This window comes from Trachurus trachurus (genome assembly GCF_905171665.1).
Source record: "Trachurus trachurus genome assembly, chromosome: 14".
In the NCBI taxonomy this organism is placed as follows: Eukaryota; Metazoa; Chordata; class Actinopteri; order Carangiformes; family Carangidae; genus Trachurus; species Trachurus trachurus.
Window position 1 is genome coordinate 14327885 of NC_139903.1, and position 14743 is coordinate 14342627.

General features: G+C 40.5%; 3 protein-coding genes across 4 annotated transcripts; 1 reads left to right on the plus strand and 2 right to left on the minus strand.

The window, feature by feature from the left end:
• Nucleotides 1–1949: 1949 nt before the first annotated feature.
• Nucleotides 1950–5221, plus strand: slc25a15b (solute carrier family 25 member 15b; the record flags this gene model as incomplete). Its single annotated transcript, XM_083985927.1, has 6 exons — nucleotides 1950–2004; nucleotides 2478–2736; nucleotides 2830–2967; nucleotides 4563–4738; nucleotides 4853–5011; nucleotides 5100–5221. 6 exons carry the CDS (start codon nucleotides 1950–1952, stop codon nucleotides 5219–5221), a joined length of 909 nt encoding a protein of 302 aa, XP_083842053.1.
• A 1279-nt stretch (nucleotides 5222–6500) lies between these two features.
• Nucleotides 6501–8449, minus strand: LOC310997054 (transmembrane 4 L6 family member 4-like). Of its 2 annotated transcripts, none has more exons than XM_083986628.1 (5): nucleotides 8117–8449; nucleotides 7772–7837; nucleotides 7083–7216; nucleotides 6808–6988; nucleotides 6501–6686 (listed from the first exon to the last, which is right to left on the minus strand). In XM_083986628.1, the coding sequence occupies exons 1-5, from the start codon at nucleotides 8291–8293 to the stop codon at nucleotides 6678–6680; spliced, it is 567 nt and encodes a 188-aa protein (XP_083842754.1). In that variant the 5' UTR covers nucleotides 8294–8449; the 3' UTR covers nucleotides 6501–6677. The 2 variants fall into 2 exon arrangements, with proteins under 2 accessions (XP_083842754.1, XP_083842753.1); XM_083986627.1 differs by having other exon boundaries at nucleotides 6784–6988.
• A 2704-nt stretch (nucleotides 8450–11153) lies between these two features.
• On the minus strand, nucleotides 11154–13074 carry LOC310997371 (transmembrane 4 L6 family member 4-like; the record flags this gene model as incomplete). Its single annotated transcript, XM_083987046.1, has 4 exons — nucleotides 11154–11334; nucleotides 11413–11546; nucleotides 12581–12646; nucleotides 12898–13074. 4 exons carry the CDS (start codon nucleotides 13072–13074, stop codon nucleotides 11154–11156), a joined length of 558 nt encoding a protein of 185 aa, XP_083843172.1.
• Between the last annotated feature and the right edge of the window lie 1669 nt (nucleotides 13075–14743).

Genomic DNA, 14743 nt, shown 5'->3' on the forward strand with positions numbered 1-14743 from the left:
TACACCGTATGCCCAGCCCGCATGGACTCATTAGACACCAAGAAAACAAACCAGGACCAGAGCACTGGGATGAGAATCTGGTAGAAAAATATCATTGAAAATACATCTCTTCTTACTTATTACTTAAATTAAATAATAGACTTAATTTATTTGCTTTGCCCTGCTAAACCACTGGGTGACGCTAAAGAACCTGTGACATGTTTCGCCAACCTCCATTTAAAAGGCGAAGAAGAAGAACGCTCACGTAAACCGGAAGTTTCATGTTCACGCTGCTGTGCATCATAGATCTTAAATAAACAAAGATGACTCACTGGGTCTACCTATGTATTGTTGTTTTAAGCGAACAATTTGTCTCTTTTGGCGAGAGTTTATTAAAAAAAAAGAAAAAAAGAAAAAAGAATAATGATATAGTATCTGTAGTTTATTTTACCCAACAGGTCAGCTATCTGATGTTAGCTATCAAACCAATATTCTTATTAATACATGTGTTCATAAATGTATTACCATCAGAAATACGTGCACGATATCTAATGTACAATTTTAAGATGTGGAGAACTAAACTAAGAGTTGACTCGTAACTTTTTTATTATTATTTTTAAACCGAAGTAACTATGCTAATAACGCGAAGTAAATGTTGGTACCTGGAATTCCCAGCGGAGTGGGAGCTCGTTTTCTCCTCCTGCTGCTCCGCTCTCTGTCATCATGCAACAACCTCCAGACTCCCCTCCTCCACCCACTATCACTGATGGCCGATCCATTCATTGACCGCGGCGCAGCGTGGTGGACACAGAGCTAGATAGATGCTGCAGATGAGATAACATTAAACCCTGGATGTTTGTTTGGTTTGGTTTGGTCTGGTCGTGTCAGGGAGCATGCAGTCAGCCTCTGTCAGCCTCTGTCAGCAGCAGCAGCAGCAGCAACTCCCTCTCCCTCTCTCTCTCTGGCTCCTCTGACTCTCTGATGCCCCAGCTGGCTCCATAACTCTTCTCTCCTTTAAGGTTTGTAAAGCTCTAATTATCACTTCATCTGTGTCGCTTTCAAACTTGTGTCAAGTTAAAACACCGCTGCTTCACAGAAACCACTTTAATAAACCGGTCTCTGCATCTACAGTTAGTTGACCCCACTCACTCACACTCATGAGTGTTGTTAGGTTAGCATGCTGTTGCTACGTATCTTTAGCATGTCAGTTAACGTTAGCCCTCGAGGGAGAAACGTTGCGTAACGGTTTTTTGTTTTTAAACTTTCATTTTAAACCCCACGAGCGACTTTGAGAGCTTCACGTGTGTGTGACGTCCTTCAGCTGATGTGGTAACTAAAAGATGGTTCAGTTGTGCACTAAGAACAGCATTTTGTCACCCTCTTGTGGTAAGCTGTAACCTTTAAATACAGATTTGACTTTCAACAGAACAGGTAACTTACTGTAGTGACAGAAAACCAACGTGTCAGTGAAGTAAACACAGTTAAAACAGATATAATTATCGATATTTGTTATATGAAGTAGTGTTTTAAACCAGACAGGCTCTGTTGTCTCCACATGTGTCCAGTTATGGTTAATACAAACTAATATTATGCAGAAGTTGTGATTTCAGTCATGTCTTTACCTCAGCAAACATGATTCAGGTCCACTACAAACCGATTTCTAACTCCCGGTGAATAATCAGTGATGATAGTGAGTGAGAGCAGGTTTTATTGTTGTTGTTGTGACCTTTGTAACTAACCAAGCTGCGGAAGTTCACACATAGTATTTACATATTTACCGTCTGTGAAGAAGAAAACAATCAGTGCTCCTCACATGATGTATGTTTATCAGTTGCTCTGATAAGATGTAAGCTGAGTATGTTGTGAATGAATGTAGTTAGGATATAATTTATCACTGTGTGTGTGTTTGTGTTTTTAAACTAGGTAGCTGAAAGAAAGAGAAACCTCTTCTGACAACCTTTCGGGACACCATGGCTCCACACCCGGCGGTCCAGGCCATCATTGACCTCTCTGCAGGAGCCATCGGTAACTACAGCGCTTAAACAAACACTACTACCGTTTTACATTACAGTTTTTAGTTTCTTTTATACTTTTATTGCCCGTCTGTGGACCTAACTTTGTCCCCTTTCATGTTCCTTTTCTGCCGTGACAATGAAAATATCTTTATCCTTAATCTCTATGAAATAATCACGCTACCTTTCAGCTGCTTTACTGAACGACTCAGTAGGCACGTCTGATGTGGACATAGGACATTTTGATGACTCCTGTCTTTTTCCGGCTTGTTTCTCTCAGGGTTTCAATTGACTGTTTATACTGCTCTGTGGAGCGCAACCCTCTGGAAAGCCCTCTATTATTCTTATCTCTCTCCACAGCACACATATTGAACACAAACTTTGATTTGATCTCTGAGGTAACAGCCAGCCTTTGTTCTCTGAGTCTTGTTTATGGATCACTTGTTTTTTTTTAACAGTGCTGTTGTTTCACTGTCTTCCTGCCAGGGGGAGCTGCGTGTGTCTTCAGTGGGCAGCCTCTGGACACGGCGAAAGTCAAGATGCAGACCTTCCCTACGCTTTACCGGGGTTTCATCCACTGCATTACGTCCACCTACAAACAAGTGGGTCTCCGTGGTCTGTACCAGGGCACCACGCCGGCGCTGATGGCCAACATAGCGGAGAACTCGGTCCTTTTCATGAGCTACGGCTTCTGCCAGCAGGTCATCCGCCTCACAGCTGGACTGCACAAAGATGCTGTGCTGAGGTATGATGACGCTCACCCTGCAGCTGTTCTTGTTAGCACTCGGTCATACATGTCGGATCTCTAACTGTTCTCTGTGTTTTCCTTTCCTGGTAGCGACGTACAGAAAGCCTGCGCCGGCTCAGTGGCGTCCATCTTCTCCTCGCTGGTACTCTGCCCCACAGAGCTCGTCAAGTGTCGGCTGCAGGCCATGTACGAGATGGAGGCATCTGGCAAAATCGCCAAGAGCCAGAAGTAAGTTGCTATGTAGTCACACATTTTTGGGTAATAGTGTAAAACAGTAGCCTCAGTTAACTTGTTTGACTTAGAGGAGCCATGGAAGTTTTCTTTTCTCCCTGCAGACATTCAGTTGTTAAATTTTACTGTCTTTAGATCACTTATTGTCACAGATGTGTGTGTGTGTTTTGGTTTTGGTGTTGTGTGTCTTTGTGTGCATCATTGTACGTCCTCAAACCAACTTCCCCAAGTGAACCCACTTCCCTGTAAGAGATCATAAAGTAAAAATACTTTTCACTTTGGCTGGTACCATAGTATCATTTATTGATGCAGCTAATGGAGTATTATGCTACTTTAAATGGAATATATTGAGTCAATAAAAGATGTACAGACCGGAACTTAAGAAGGAACTATGCAGGATTTGTATCTTAACTATGCTGCATTTTTACCTTAATTAAACAGCTTTGGAGTAATTGTGATGGTTTAATAAATGGCTTAACTTAATAAATGGAGGCACTCTGCCTTACACTTAGCGTCTCTTGGCTGAAAACCAAACTTTTAAGATCAGAGCGTCCGACCTGGTGTCCTATCTCACAAACGCGCCTTGTAACCTGTAATCTCTTGTTTATGACAGATTAAACTACACAAATATACACCTCGTAACATCGTATATCTATATCACATTATCTACCGCTCTATTGATTGATTTCTCGCCAGCTTCGTTGTAAACAAATGCACATGGCCAGGACGAGGGTTAGCGAAACAGCGGAAAAGCAACCGGACTTACATAGTTCCTCTTTAATATATAAGAGCATAAACTCAAAATACTGACATTCAGAATAAATTTGGTCGCATACATTACCTATTTGCTATTGATCCTTTTTTTTTTTTTTTTACAATGTTACTTTAAAGGGACAACAAGGAGTTTCTATTCGGTTATAAAAAAGTCTCACATTAATGTGGATGAATCTCCGCTACCCACACTTGTTAATGGGCCCATTTTCGATAAATATATCGTTTTGTCTCTATCGTTATTTTGTTATTATTAGTGGTGGCGGAGATGCTGGTCGAGCCGACCAGCGTTTTTTACTTTCGGTTTCGCAACGAGTCATGAGAATAACGCAGCTGAATCGCCGTTTATGGTCGGAACTACGACGGTATGTGAACCTCTTTGAACCTCTGACTTTAATTCTTGATGAATGAAAACATGAGTCCGTCTTGCGCCGGTCAAAAGAATTTTACGGTGCGCGCGGAGGCTCACAAATGTAGTGTGAAAACGCTTCGCTTTTCCAAAACTCCTCGTTGTCCCTTTAAAAAAACAAAAAAAAACAGACTTTGTAGCAAATTCAGAAAGTTAAGAAATCCAGATTGTTTTAATCAACTATAAATATTTCTGTATAATTTCTATTGAGTCATTAGTGATCAATTAATATAGCTAATTATTTGGTATTTTGTAAATTGACAGTATTTATGTGGTAAAATGTATGTGAGCTAGAGATTAATGAAACAATTCTAATTCTAATGAATTGTTTTGGGGAGACGTATGAATCTGTGAAGAGTTTTGTGCTGCGTGTGTGTTGACTGAGCCCATCGTGCCTCTGCTCTGTCCTCAGCACAGTGTGGTCTGTGGTGAAATCCATCATGAGGAACGAGGGACCGGCCGGCTTCTTCCAGGGCCTCACCACCACTATAGCCAGAGAAGTCCCCGGCTACTTCTGCTTCTTCGGCGCCTACGAGCTCTGCCGCACCACCTTTGCAGACTACATGAAATGCGACAAAGACGACATAGGTACTGGAACAAAAACATTCGACCGTTGCCCTCTCTAACGTCAGTTCCTCCCACACATTATTTGTACAGTATCAGTGAGTGGGTGTCTTAACGGTGTGTGTGTGTGTGTTGAAGGCGTGGCTCCTATTGTCTTCAGCGGTGGCTTCGGGGGGGCGTGTCTGTGGCTGGTGGTCTATCCGATGGACTGTGTCAAGTCTCGGATCCAGGTCATGTCCATGCTGGGGAAGCAGGCAGGCTTCTTCAAAACCTTCATGACCATAGCTCGTAGCGAAGGTAGGTAGACGCTCAGGGTTTAAAGAGATTCCTGCTGTTTCCATGACGTACAAGACTTTATTTTTTTTTTGCTGTTTCATGTGTTCAGGTGTGAGGGCTCTCTACTCTGGTCTTACCCCCACCATGGTCCGCACCTTCCCCGCCAACGGAGCTCTGTTCCTGGGTTATGAAGTCAGCCGGAAGCTCATGATGAAGCAGTTTGACAGCTAAAAGGGCCCATACGCACAAAAACAAGCGAAGGAGCGGTGAACTAGTGTTATAGCCATAAAACCTCATCAGAACTCCAGTTGAAACCTTGAAGCTTATTCCGTGTAGGATGTGGTTTTTGCCATTTCCTGCTTTTTGTTAAACTTTTAAAGCTGAGACACTCCATCTCTTTTAGAAAAAAAAACACACCTTTTACATAGTGTTTACATCTTTTAAGACTAACCTAAATGTATTTTTAAATCAGAGTTTTCTTTCTTTCTAACACTCCAGAAATGCTGTTGCCATCGCACAGTGTATGAGAACAATGTGTCGCACAGTCCTGAGCAACATTCACCAACCTCTTTACGAGGGAATGTCAACACTCCAGTTTATTAATTTCTGTCTACCTCAACAAAGTCGTATCCGCACAGAAACCGTTGTCTGCCAGTCTTTTCCAATCAGTCTTTACTTGCTCACTGCTCAGTGTGCCGACACATGACCACATCTCATCTTAATGCACAAAATCTTACAACAGTACTCAAGCTCATTCATTTGAAAATGTTAAGTGGCCATTATGCTAATTCATTTACGTTGCCTAACATACTGTATATCTTGTGAATTATTTCAAGTTTAGGAACAAAGTATGCACCTCAGTTTTGGATTGTGTGCGGCTTTGTTTAGGCACAGTCACAATAAAGTCCAAATCTGCTCATAGATATCCTAATATCATATCTTTATCAAATAGCATTGACTTAAGTTGAATAAGTTTTGTTTGCCTCAACAGGAAATTATAAAATTGAGCCTTATTATGTCTTCGGCCAAATGAGGAGCAGTAGCTCATAAAAGATAAAATAAAAACTTGTACATCTTATGAGGACAGTATATGGGCTTTTTTCATCTAACTATGTTTTATTCCTCCTGTTATCATTGTTATAATTAACAACCTACACTGTTTTGGGACCTATAGTTTGCCTTTTTAAATCACTAATTTTTGCCTTGTTTATTGTATAACCTTTATTGTCGTGTACTATTCAAAACAAATATATCAGCCTCCTCATCTAATGTGCCATTTTAACGCTGCATTCCTTGTGCAGGTTTCTCCCCCCGCTGTGTAGTAGTTCAGAGCTGTGAGTCAGATTCCTGTAATTTAATTTGAGTTCTGTAGATACTATATTGAGATGACACTCAAATATTTGTATAATGTCAATCCTGATGTTAATAATACAGATTGTATTAAAGGTCTCAATGAACTTTGTCCTGGATTTTATTTTACAACTATAAATTATCATAATCTTACAAACAATTCAAAAGTAGCAGTTTATTGTAGTTTAATTTAACAGTAATGAAGCATCATGATATACATACAAATATATAAAAATCTTGTCAAATAGAGAAAGCTACAATTTCTAATATAAAGCAGGTAGACCTGAAGGTCCACCCTCATCCTTCCAGCAGAGAGCGCCGGTCAGCCGACGGGAACTCACAGCCCCTGGAAGCAGAAACGCCACAAAGCAGAGTTGAAACTCTCAGACTTAAAGGTCATCAACAAAATTGTGCAATCTCTGAACATCATTACTGAAACTCACTTTTCGCCATCTTCATGAGCTTACCCCTTTGTCTGTGCAGGTTCCACACAGACAGCCAAAGAGCCCGTTGACCATCTGAAAGCCGCAGAGAATCAGCTCCAGGGTGCCGGTGGCCAAGAGAGTAGCAAACAACCCGATGTGGAACGGCACGATGTCCTTGGGCTCTGTGCAGATTGCCCACAATGTGTCATCGTTCAGGTAACCCCTGTCGTAACGATAAAGTAAAGGTCAATGAATGATAAAGCTCTTCAGGGAGGTTTCACAGTATCATCAGAAGGTTGTACGTCTCTCTGTGTCACCTGTCTTTGAAGGGCGTTGTCCAAACCAGAAGGACTTTGCAGAGGGGCCCGTTCTTCAGAGCGACCGCCGCCACACTGAGACTGTACAAGGCCCCGGCCACTCCCACTGCTGCAAATGCAATTGATAAGAACATCTACAGGGAGGGCAAAGGAGGGGAAAGGGGGGGTTATAAACAAAGGTCAGATTCATTTTTGTACTTTTGATAAATTAGTTAATTAGTTATTTCTAAGTTGAGGCAAGATCAGGCTCCTGGTTGTTCACTGACATTGCTTTTTATCATTATGTTTACTCCAGTAATCTTCTGTTTACTGAAGCTGAACCCCACAGACATAAACATTTTCACATCTGTTTCACATCTGATGTTTTTAGGATTTGTATATAGTGTGATATCTTTTAGTGCGGTGCAGCGGGTTAGTGATGCAGCGTCATTCAAAGGATTCACCTCCTTTTATGTAGTTTGGCATAAACTCTGTGGCTTTACTTTAACTGGAGTGTGTTTCCATCACATTATGTATCTACACAATCAAGTTTTTGCGTCAACTATCTTCTGTTTCCATTGCTTATGTCGTATTAACCAGTTTCCTGAGAATGTTTTCCCACATACAACATGGCGTGTAGTTCATATAGTGAAGCACTACAATTACTGAGCACCCTTAAACATATCATTTGTAGCTCTTGAGTAACTCACCCCACAGCGATTCCCACAGCACCCTTGTTTCCCAGTCAGGTGGATGTAAAGTGCTGGGAGTAAAACCTGTAGCAGGACACAGAGAGTGACAGTGGTTAGTACTCAAACTGAGCATTGTCGCTAAATCTTGGTAACACGAGGACTGTGGAGTAAGTTAAAAGAGACATTGCGGAAGTTGTCTTTGATTCGGTGATGAGTTTGATGAGTGCACAATCTGATGCAGCACAAAAAAGATCTTAAAGCACAAACGTAGGACTCAGTATACCATATAAAGTCATTATTTTTCAGTGTTAGATTTGCCAGGGTTGCACCCGTCAATACGAGGCAGGAGAAAAGACAACTCACCAGTACTCCCCCTCCAACCAGACCCCCCATGTATTTCACCTCCTCGGTGATATGTCCATCGCTTGTGTACTTGGTTTCCGCGTTAGGAAAGAACAACACAATGTTGCAGATGATGGATATGACCGCCAACGGGTAAAGAGTAACGGCGATACAACGGGAGCATTTTCCAGTGCACATGTTGTCAGAGAGAAATCCAACCGACTGCTGACAAACTCTTCGCTCTGTGACTTTAAATTTTCAAATCCTTCCTGTTCTCAGAGAGGAGCGATAACTCCTGAAAAGGAACCAGAGAGGTGAAGAGGGAACTGTGTTTGGACCGCAAGCTGAGGCTAAATACTGTGAGTGATGTCAGGGTGTGTGGGAGGTGTAATAAAAGGTTGATAACCAGGACAAACAGAGCCTGGGATAGGCTGCAGGACTATGTGACTCGTTCCTCTGTGTCCCCCAGAGACAGCACCTCCTTTGTTACACTTATTAGGCATCATTTGTGGACGTGGAGTTTTTATTTTTTTATTTTGCTTACCGATGTAAATTCATTCAGGGCATCTGTGGCAGAAATGTTGATGGTTGCACCACTGTTGAGTTTAATGATCAGATCATCAAAATGCACGTTTCAGTTAAATCTCACTGTCTTTAATGTGGTAATGATATATAAAATTACACTTAATGGTCATTAAGAAAAAAAGATTCAGAATGAGAGACATGTTTTATCTCCACCTATTGCTCACAGTATACAGATGTGTTGACATTGTGACTCCAGGACCACAGCAAGGTTGGACTTCAGACCTGTGACCGCTGCTAGATGGAGCAACAACAATGTGTCATTGACATCTACACATTCGTGGTAGTTAAACACTGACCAATCACTTGGCCACATTTTTATAATAATAATAATAATAGTAATAATATGATAATAATCTTTATTTATAAAACCTTTTTCTAACCACAAGTTACAAAGTGCTTTACACAGAGCAGCAAATTAAGACAAGTAGCTCACTGAAACAGAGATTAGATTGTAGTAAGCCTCTGTCTGCAGTCATTTACACGCTGAATCAGTAAATTCAGTGGAATTTGAAATTGTGAAAAAAAAGGGGGGGGGGATAAGAGGCCATGCCCTCCAAAACATGTGACGTTTCCTAGCAACGCCCTGGGCGAGGCAGGGTGAGCTCGACAGTGATGATGGTTGTAAATATGAAAAGCATGTCAACGCCTTGGAGTTGTCTCCCTTCCACGCAGTGAGGAGAGATAATTTTTAAACTGTTAATTATTACAATATACAACCACCAGGATAGTGCAGAGTTGTCTCATGTGGTCATCCGTTGAAAACACTGTGATAACACAAGATATAAAGAAAATAAAGGAGCTAGTCCTAAATAATATCAGGCTACACTAATGGACTATTTCCTTTACTCTCTCTCATCCCCTGAACTAGCAGCCTCTTCTTGATAGTAATAATAACAATAACTTTGTTTATATAGTTTATAGTATAACCAAAGAAACACTGAAGCAGAAATAAAAGATAGCAACATTCAAAAAGAGCTGGGTTAGGTTTAGGTTCAGTCAGTGAAAAAAAAAAGAAGGAAATATATATATATATCTTTTTTATGTAAGTTATTTATTTAGTTGTGACACAGTCAGTATTTCTCTTTTCTTTTCTTAATTACCTCTCATTTAAGGTCTACTCTTAGGTCTCTTAGGTCTATATATATATATATATACAAACATACAAACAAACAAAACAAGTTGAAATTTAGTAGACCTAGTAGTAGACCTAAGAGACATACAAAAACAGAAACAAGAAGCCTGACATACTTTTCCCCCTCGAGCAGCACACTGTGTGGTTAGCTGGCGGCTATAACTTATAGGCTGTGTGCCACAGTCTCATGCACACACATGTACAGGATGTTCACTATCAGGTCATCTAACCATAAACCTAATAATGTGCACGGATACCACTGCAAAACCTACTAACTGGGCCACCACTTGTACACCAGCACTCCCACTTTACAGCAAAAATACAATTAGTAATAATTTTCATGCAGTGCGATCTGCCAGATTTTTGGTGTGCCCGTCTCTAGCAGCCGAATCCCATCGCTCCCCCCTCTTCACGTTTCTCAACACCCAGTCAACAACAACTCAGAGAGATTATTGTTGTCAGAGCTTTAAGGCATCAAAAAAGTCATCAATAACGTTTATAAATCTGGAAATTAACAAATGGAAATTGAAAATGGAAATCCATTGAACTGTGGGTAATAAAACAAAGAAATAGATGATAATTATTACGTTTCAGTTATGATTTCCGTTGCAGCTGCCTGTTGCCCTGACACTGAAGGGCAACATGCCAGTTTCATTTGAGGCCATAAGGCAAAGTCATGATGTAGCCTAACGTACATTGTAATCCTCTCATACAGTAAAAGCTGCCGTTGATGACTAAAATACTTACATTCCTACCTGTAGACAAGGAGCCAGGTACATGACAGTGAGTTTATACAAAAATAAAACATTTATATCAACAATGCTGATACAGTAGAATGAAAAACAGAACTTTGTCCTGTATTTAGAAATCCCCCCAGGGGTATCCAGGGATATGTTATTCTGACTAATAATGCAAATATTGATATAAATGATAAAACAGCACAGTGATAGACCAACATATCAGATCAGCAACTTATATTTCAAAGCAGTTTATTTCAAAATTGACAGAACAGTTAGCATGAACTGGTTTTGTTACTTCTTCTTACACTGCTGCTTTTCTCACCACAATAAAATTGCGTAATCTGTTATCACAAACTGTTATCAGAGACAACAACATCATCAGAGCAATAATGGAATACAGATGAGGGAACATATTGTCATGGTCTCAGCCTCCTCCCTGGTAGTACCAGTCGCCACCTTGGGTGTGGTGTGAGTGCAAATAATTAAATGAGGCCTCGTGAGCAGGAAACTGCTTCCTGTCAATTAAAATGGGAACACTGAAAGACAGAATAAAACAAAGGAGGGTGGAAAAGCCAGATGTGACGTCTTTGTCTTGTGCTTCTCAGTTGGAGGCTCCACACAGGCAGCCGAAGAGGCCGTTGATCATCTGCGAGGCGCAGAGCAGCGCCTGCAGACAGCTGGCCACGATCAGAGCGAAGAACAGGCCGATGTTGAACGGTACCACGTTCTTGGGCTCGGAGCATTTCTTCCAGTTGCTCTTGTCAGTGATGTAGTCGAACTGACTACATGAAAGAAGAGGCTCGTACGTAAATGAGCAAAAATCCACCTAAGAATAGTTGTAAAAAATAATGATCTGATACCTGTCTTTGAAAGGTGTTGTCCACGCCCCATTGACTTTGCACAGGGGCCCATTACTCAGAGCCAGTATTGCCACACCGAAGCTGTACAGGGCCCCAACCACACCTAGTGCAGCGAACACAATCGATAACAACATCTGCAGAAAGTTAAAGCAGAACAACAGTCAGAAACATTTCAATGCAGTTTTAGATACTGAGTTTGAACAATGAATTAATGAGTTTTTACTCCTTGTTTTCAGACAAAAAACAGAGTTGTTAGCAGGTAACAACTCAGTTTTTTGTCTGAACACAAGGAAAAAAAGAATAACTTCTATCTACAAGAAGACAAAGTGAACATAATCAATCTGAATGACTTAATGAATTTGTAGCAATGCTCCATATTTCACCTGTCAACTACTTAGATTAGTTATTGATTGAATTAATTATTAACAGACTTAAGGGAACTGATATCTTTCATCACCTTCATCACCTTCCTCTTTTGTTCTGTTACACTGTGCTGTGTGGACTTAAGGATGATCTCATTTTACTTCAATTACAAAGCAGTGATAGTTTCTACGAAGGATTTTGTACTTCAGTACTATAATGGGCTTTGCAATATGTACATTATGTGCACATTTACTATATCATAATTACATGAAAACCATTTCAAAAATAATTATCCATTAAGTTATTAATGATATCTCTTTTTTTATGTAAGTTATTTATTTAGTTGTGACACAGTCAGTATTTCTCTTTTCTTTTCTTAATTACCTCTCATTTAAAGAGAGTATTGGAGTAAACTAATTGTGCATACCCAGTGACATCAGACATCAACTTTTTTTTTTAAAGCTGATGGAAAAACTTATCTAAATTTGATGCTATTAAAGACATTTTCCAGATGATAACATATCAGTATAGTTATGTGAGTTCAAAAGACCTTTCATGCAGTCTGTTGCATGGATTAACTTGAAAAAGGAGAAACACACATCTCAGTGGTTTTGCATTTTCTTATCTATCACTAGAGGACCTGAATGTTGTGAAACGACAACATTATTCATCAGCATGTCCTTTTTTTTGGTAGTTCTCAGTTTTGTGACACTTCATGCTTGACCTTAAAAACAATAGTTTGATAAAGTAATGTCAACATTATTATTTTTTACTGAGCCCCTGAAATGTCCACTGACTGACTCACCCCGAAGCGATTCCCACAGCAGCCCTGCTCTCCGGTCAGGTGGATGTAAAGAGCTGGGATCAACATCTGTAATGACAGGAAGTTAAGACACAGCATCAGTATAAAATAGGTTCAGTGTAGTTCATGGGTTTTTGAGTGATGAAATTAATTACTAATGCATTTCTCTTTTTTTTCTGGAAGGATTTTTTAATGCTAAAGCGCAAAATTAGGATTCAGAGCAAAGCAATAAAAGACAAACAACAACGAATCTGAGGTTGCACATTACATTTCAGAAACAAGTTTGTTGCTTCCACTAAAAAAGAGAAAAGACAACTCACCACTAAACCCCCTCCGAGGATCCCCCCCATGTATTTCACCTCTTCAGTGATGTGTCTCTCTCTTGCGTACTTGGCGTCCCAGCCAGGGAAGAACAAGATGATGTTACAGATGATTGACAGGAACACCAACGGGTACAGAGCACCAGCGATGCAACGGGCGCATTTTGCAGTACACATGTTGTCAGGGGGAGAAAAGAGGCCGACTGCTGTAAAAACCACTCAACAAAGATGCTTTTACTCCAATCCTTCCTGTTTTCAGTGAAGAAGAAAAAAGTGAAGAGAAACTCACAAGAAAAGAGAAATGTTTTTGCTCTGCAGCTGGGTACTGTTAATGATGCTGAACTGGTGTTGGAGATCTAACTAGGCGATAAACAAACCTTGTGAGACTATTTAGGTGACTTTTTGTGTTAATTATACTGGGTGGAGTTAGATTTAATCCAACTGGCTCTGTACGCTGACACGAGAAGTTTGAAAAAAAAAAAAACCCAACAACAATACTTTTAATTGGTTTAACTCTGACTTATTCCATTTTTAATGCATGTTTTGAATTTTGCATTATGCCGGAAGATCAAGGTCTGAATTATAAACATGTCCTCTCACAATTACCAAACTAGAGATGCAAGCGTATGAAAATATGGAAATGAATTATCATTTAAATGAAATGTGATGATAGAAGATGTCTCACAAAAGATTCACACCAAAATTAATTACCAAACCTGTGATGAATGAACTCATCACTCTGGAAGGGAAGTGTAGCCTATACGAGCCTCAGGTCTCTCCACAGATGTTGTGTAATCTGGGGTTGTGAGTGGGACCATGTGCAACAGACAGAGACCCCACCCCACCCCTCAACCCCTGCCAAATTCACCTTTCCCTCAGTTCTGCAGTCTCCCTGTGTCTGCCCCTGAATTGACCTCCCACCGCCTGATGTGCAACCAACACACTTCACCATAGCGATGGTGTTAACCAGGAGTTGACTGTGCGTTGCCACAGTTGTATCTCACACATCTTCTCTGCACTGAGTTCTTTGGAATTTGTGTTTTGGTTTTTGTCCTGACATGTTTGAACTGTGAGACATACACTGGATTTTCTAGGCCAGAGGTCTCCAACAGGGGGTCCGCGGAGGTGCTGCAGGGGGGTCATGGAATTTTTGGTTGATTAAACAATGTTTTATATCTTGTAGTTTCCACATTTATGTTTCAAATAACAACGTCATTTTGAATAGCTTGTCTGCATGATTACCATGCAGTTGACAGACATTGATATTGGCATTGAAGGTCTGTTTATAAATGGCAGAGGGACGGCCCCCTACTCACTGTATTGTACACGTTAAGAAAAAACATGAATATTGTGTTGTTTCAAAGGCTTAGTATTGAAAGCACAATATCAAGCTATGTTTATACATGGCACTGGGCCTAGTACATTTTTTAATATAGTGGGGGGTCCCTCCTCCATGTCTCCGTCAGTTTGGGGGTCCCTGGCCTGAAAAACGTTGAAGACCCCTGTTCTAGGCAATGCCCAATCAGCTAGGACAGTGTTTTTCAACCTTTTTCGAGCCACAGCCCATTTTGTTCATTAAAAAAATCCCATGGCACACCACTAACCAAAAATGTTACAAAATGACACAGTGCAGCCTAATACAGTAAATATAAAGCATATTGTCTCTTACAGTGTAGTTAGTTTGTTCTGACTCAGTAGGCTAATGGACATGGCTAAGGCCAGGTCGTTGTGCAGGCTTCTGCCACTACACCCATTGACATAAGTGAGTCCTATTTTATTAGCCAACTCTGTCAGACAGTCACTATTGCAGACAAAGATCAACAAAGCCAAATTATTTTAGGAGCTA

What these genes read in the sequence shown, in the direction of transcription:
- LOC310997054 (XM_083986627.1), bottom strand. Translation starts at nt 8,293, where the DNA reads ATGTGCACTGGAAAATGCTCCCGTTGTATCGCCGTTACTCTTTACCCG. An exon ending in TGGTTGGAGGGGGAGTACTG is followed by an intron (nt 7,838 to 8,116) that starts GTGAGTTGTCTT and finishes GTCCTGCTACAG; the next exon opens with GTTTTACTCCCAGCACTTTA. An exon ending in ACAACGCCCTTCAAAGACAG is followed by an intron (nt 6,989 to 7,082) that starts GTGACACAGAGA and finishes TCGTTACGACAG; the next exon opens with GGGTTACCTGAACGATGACA.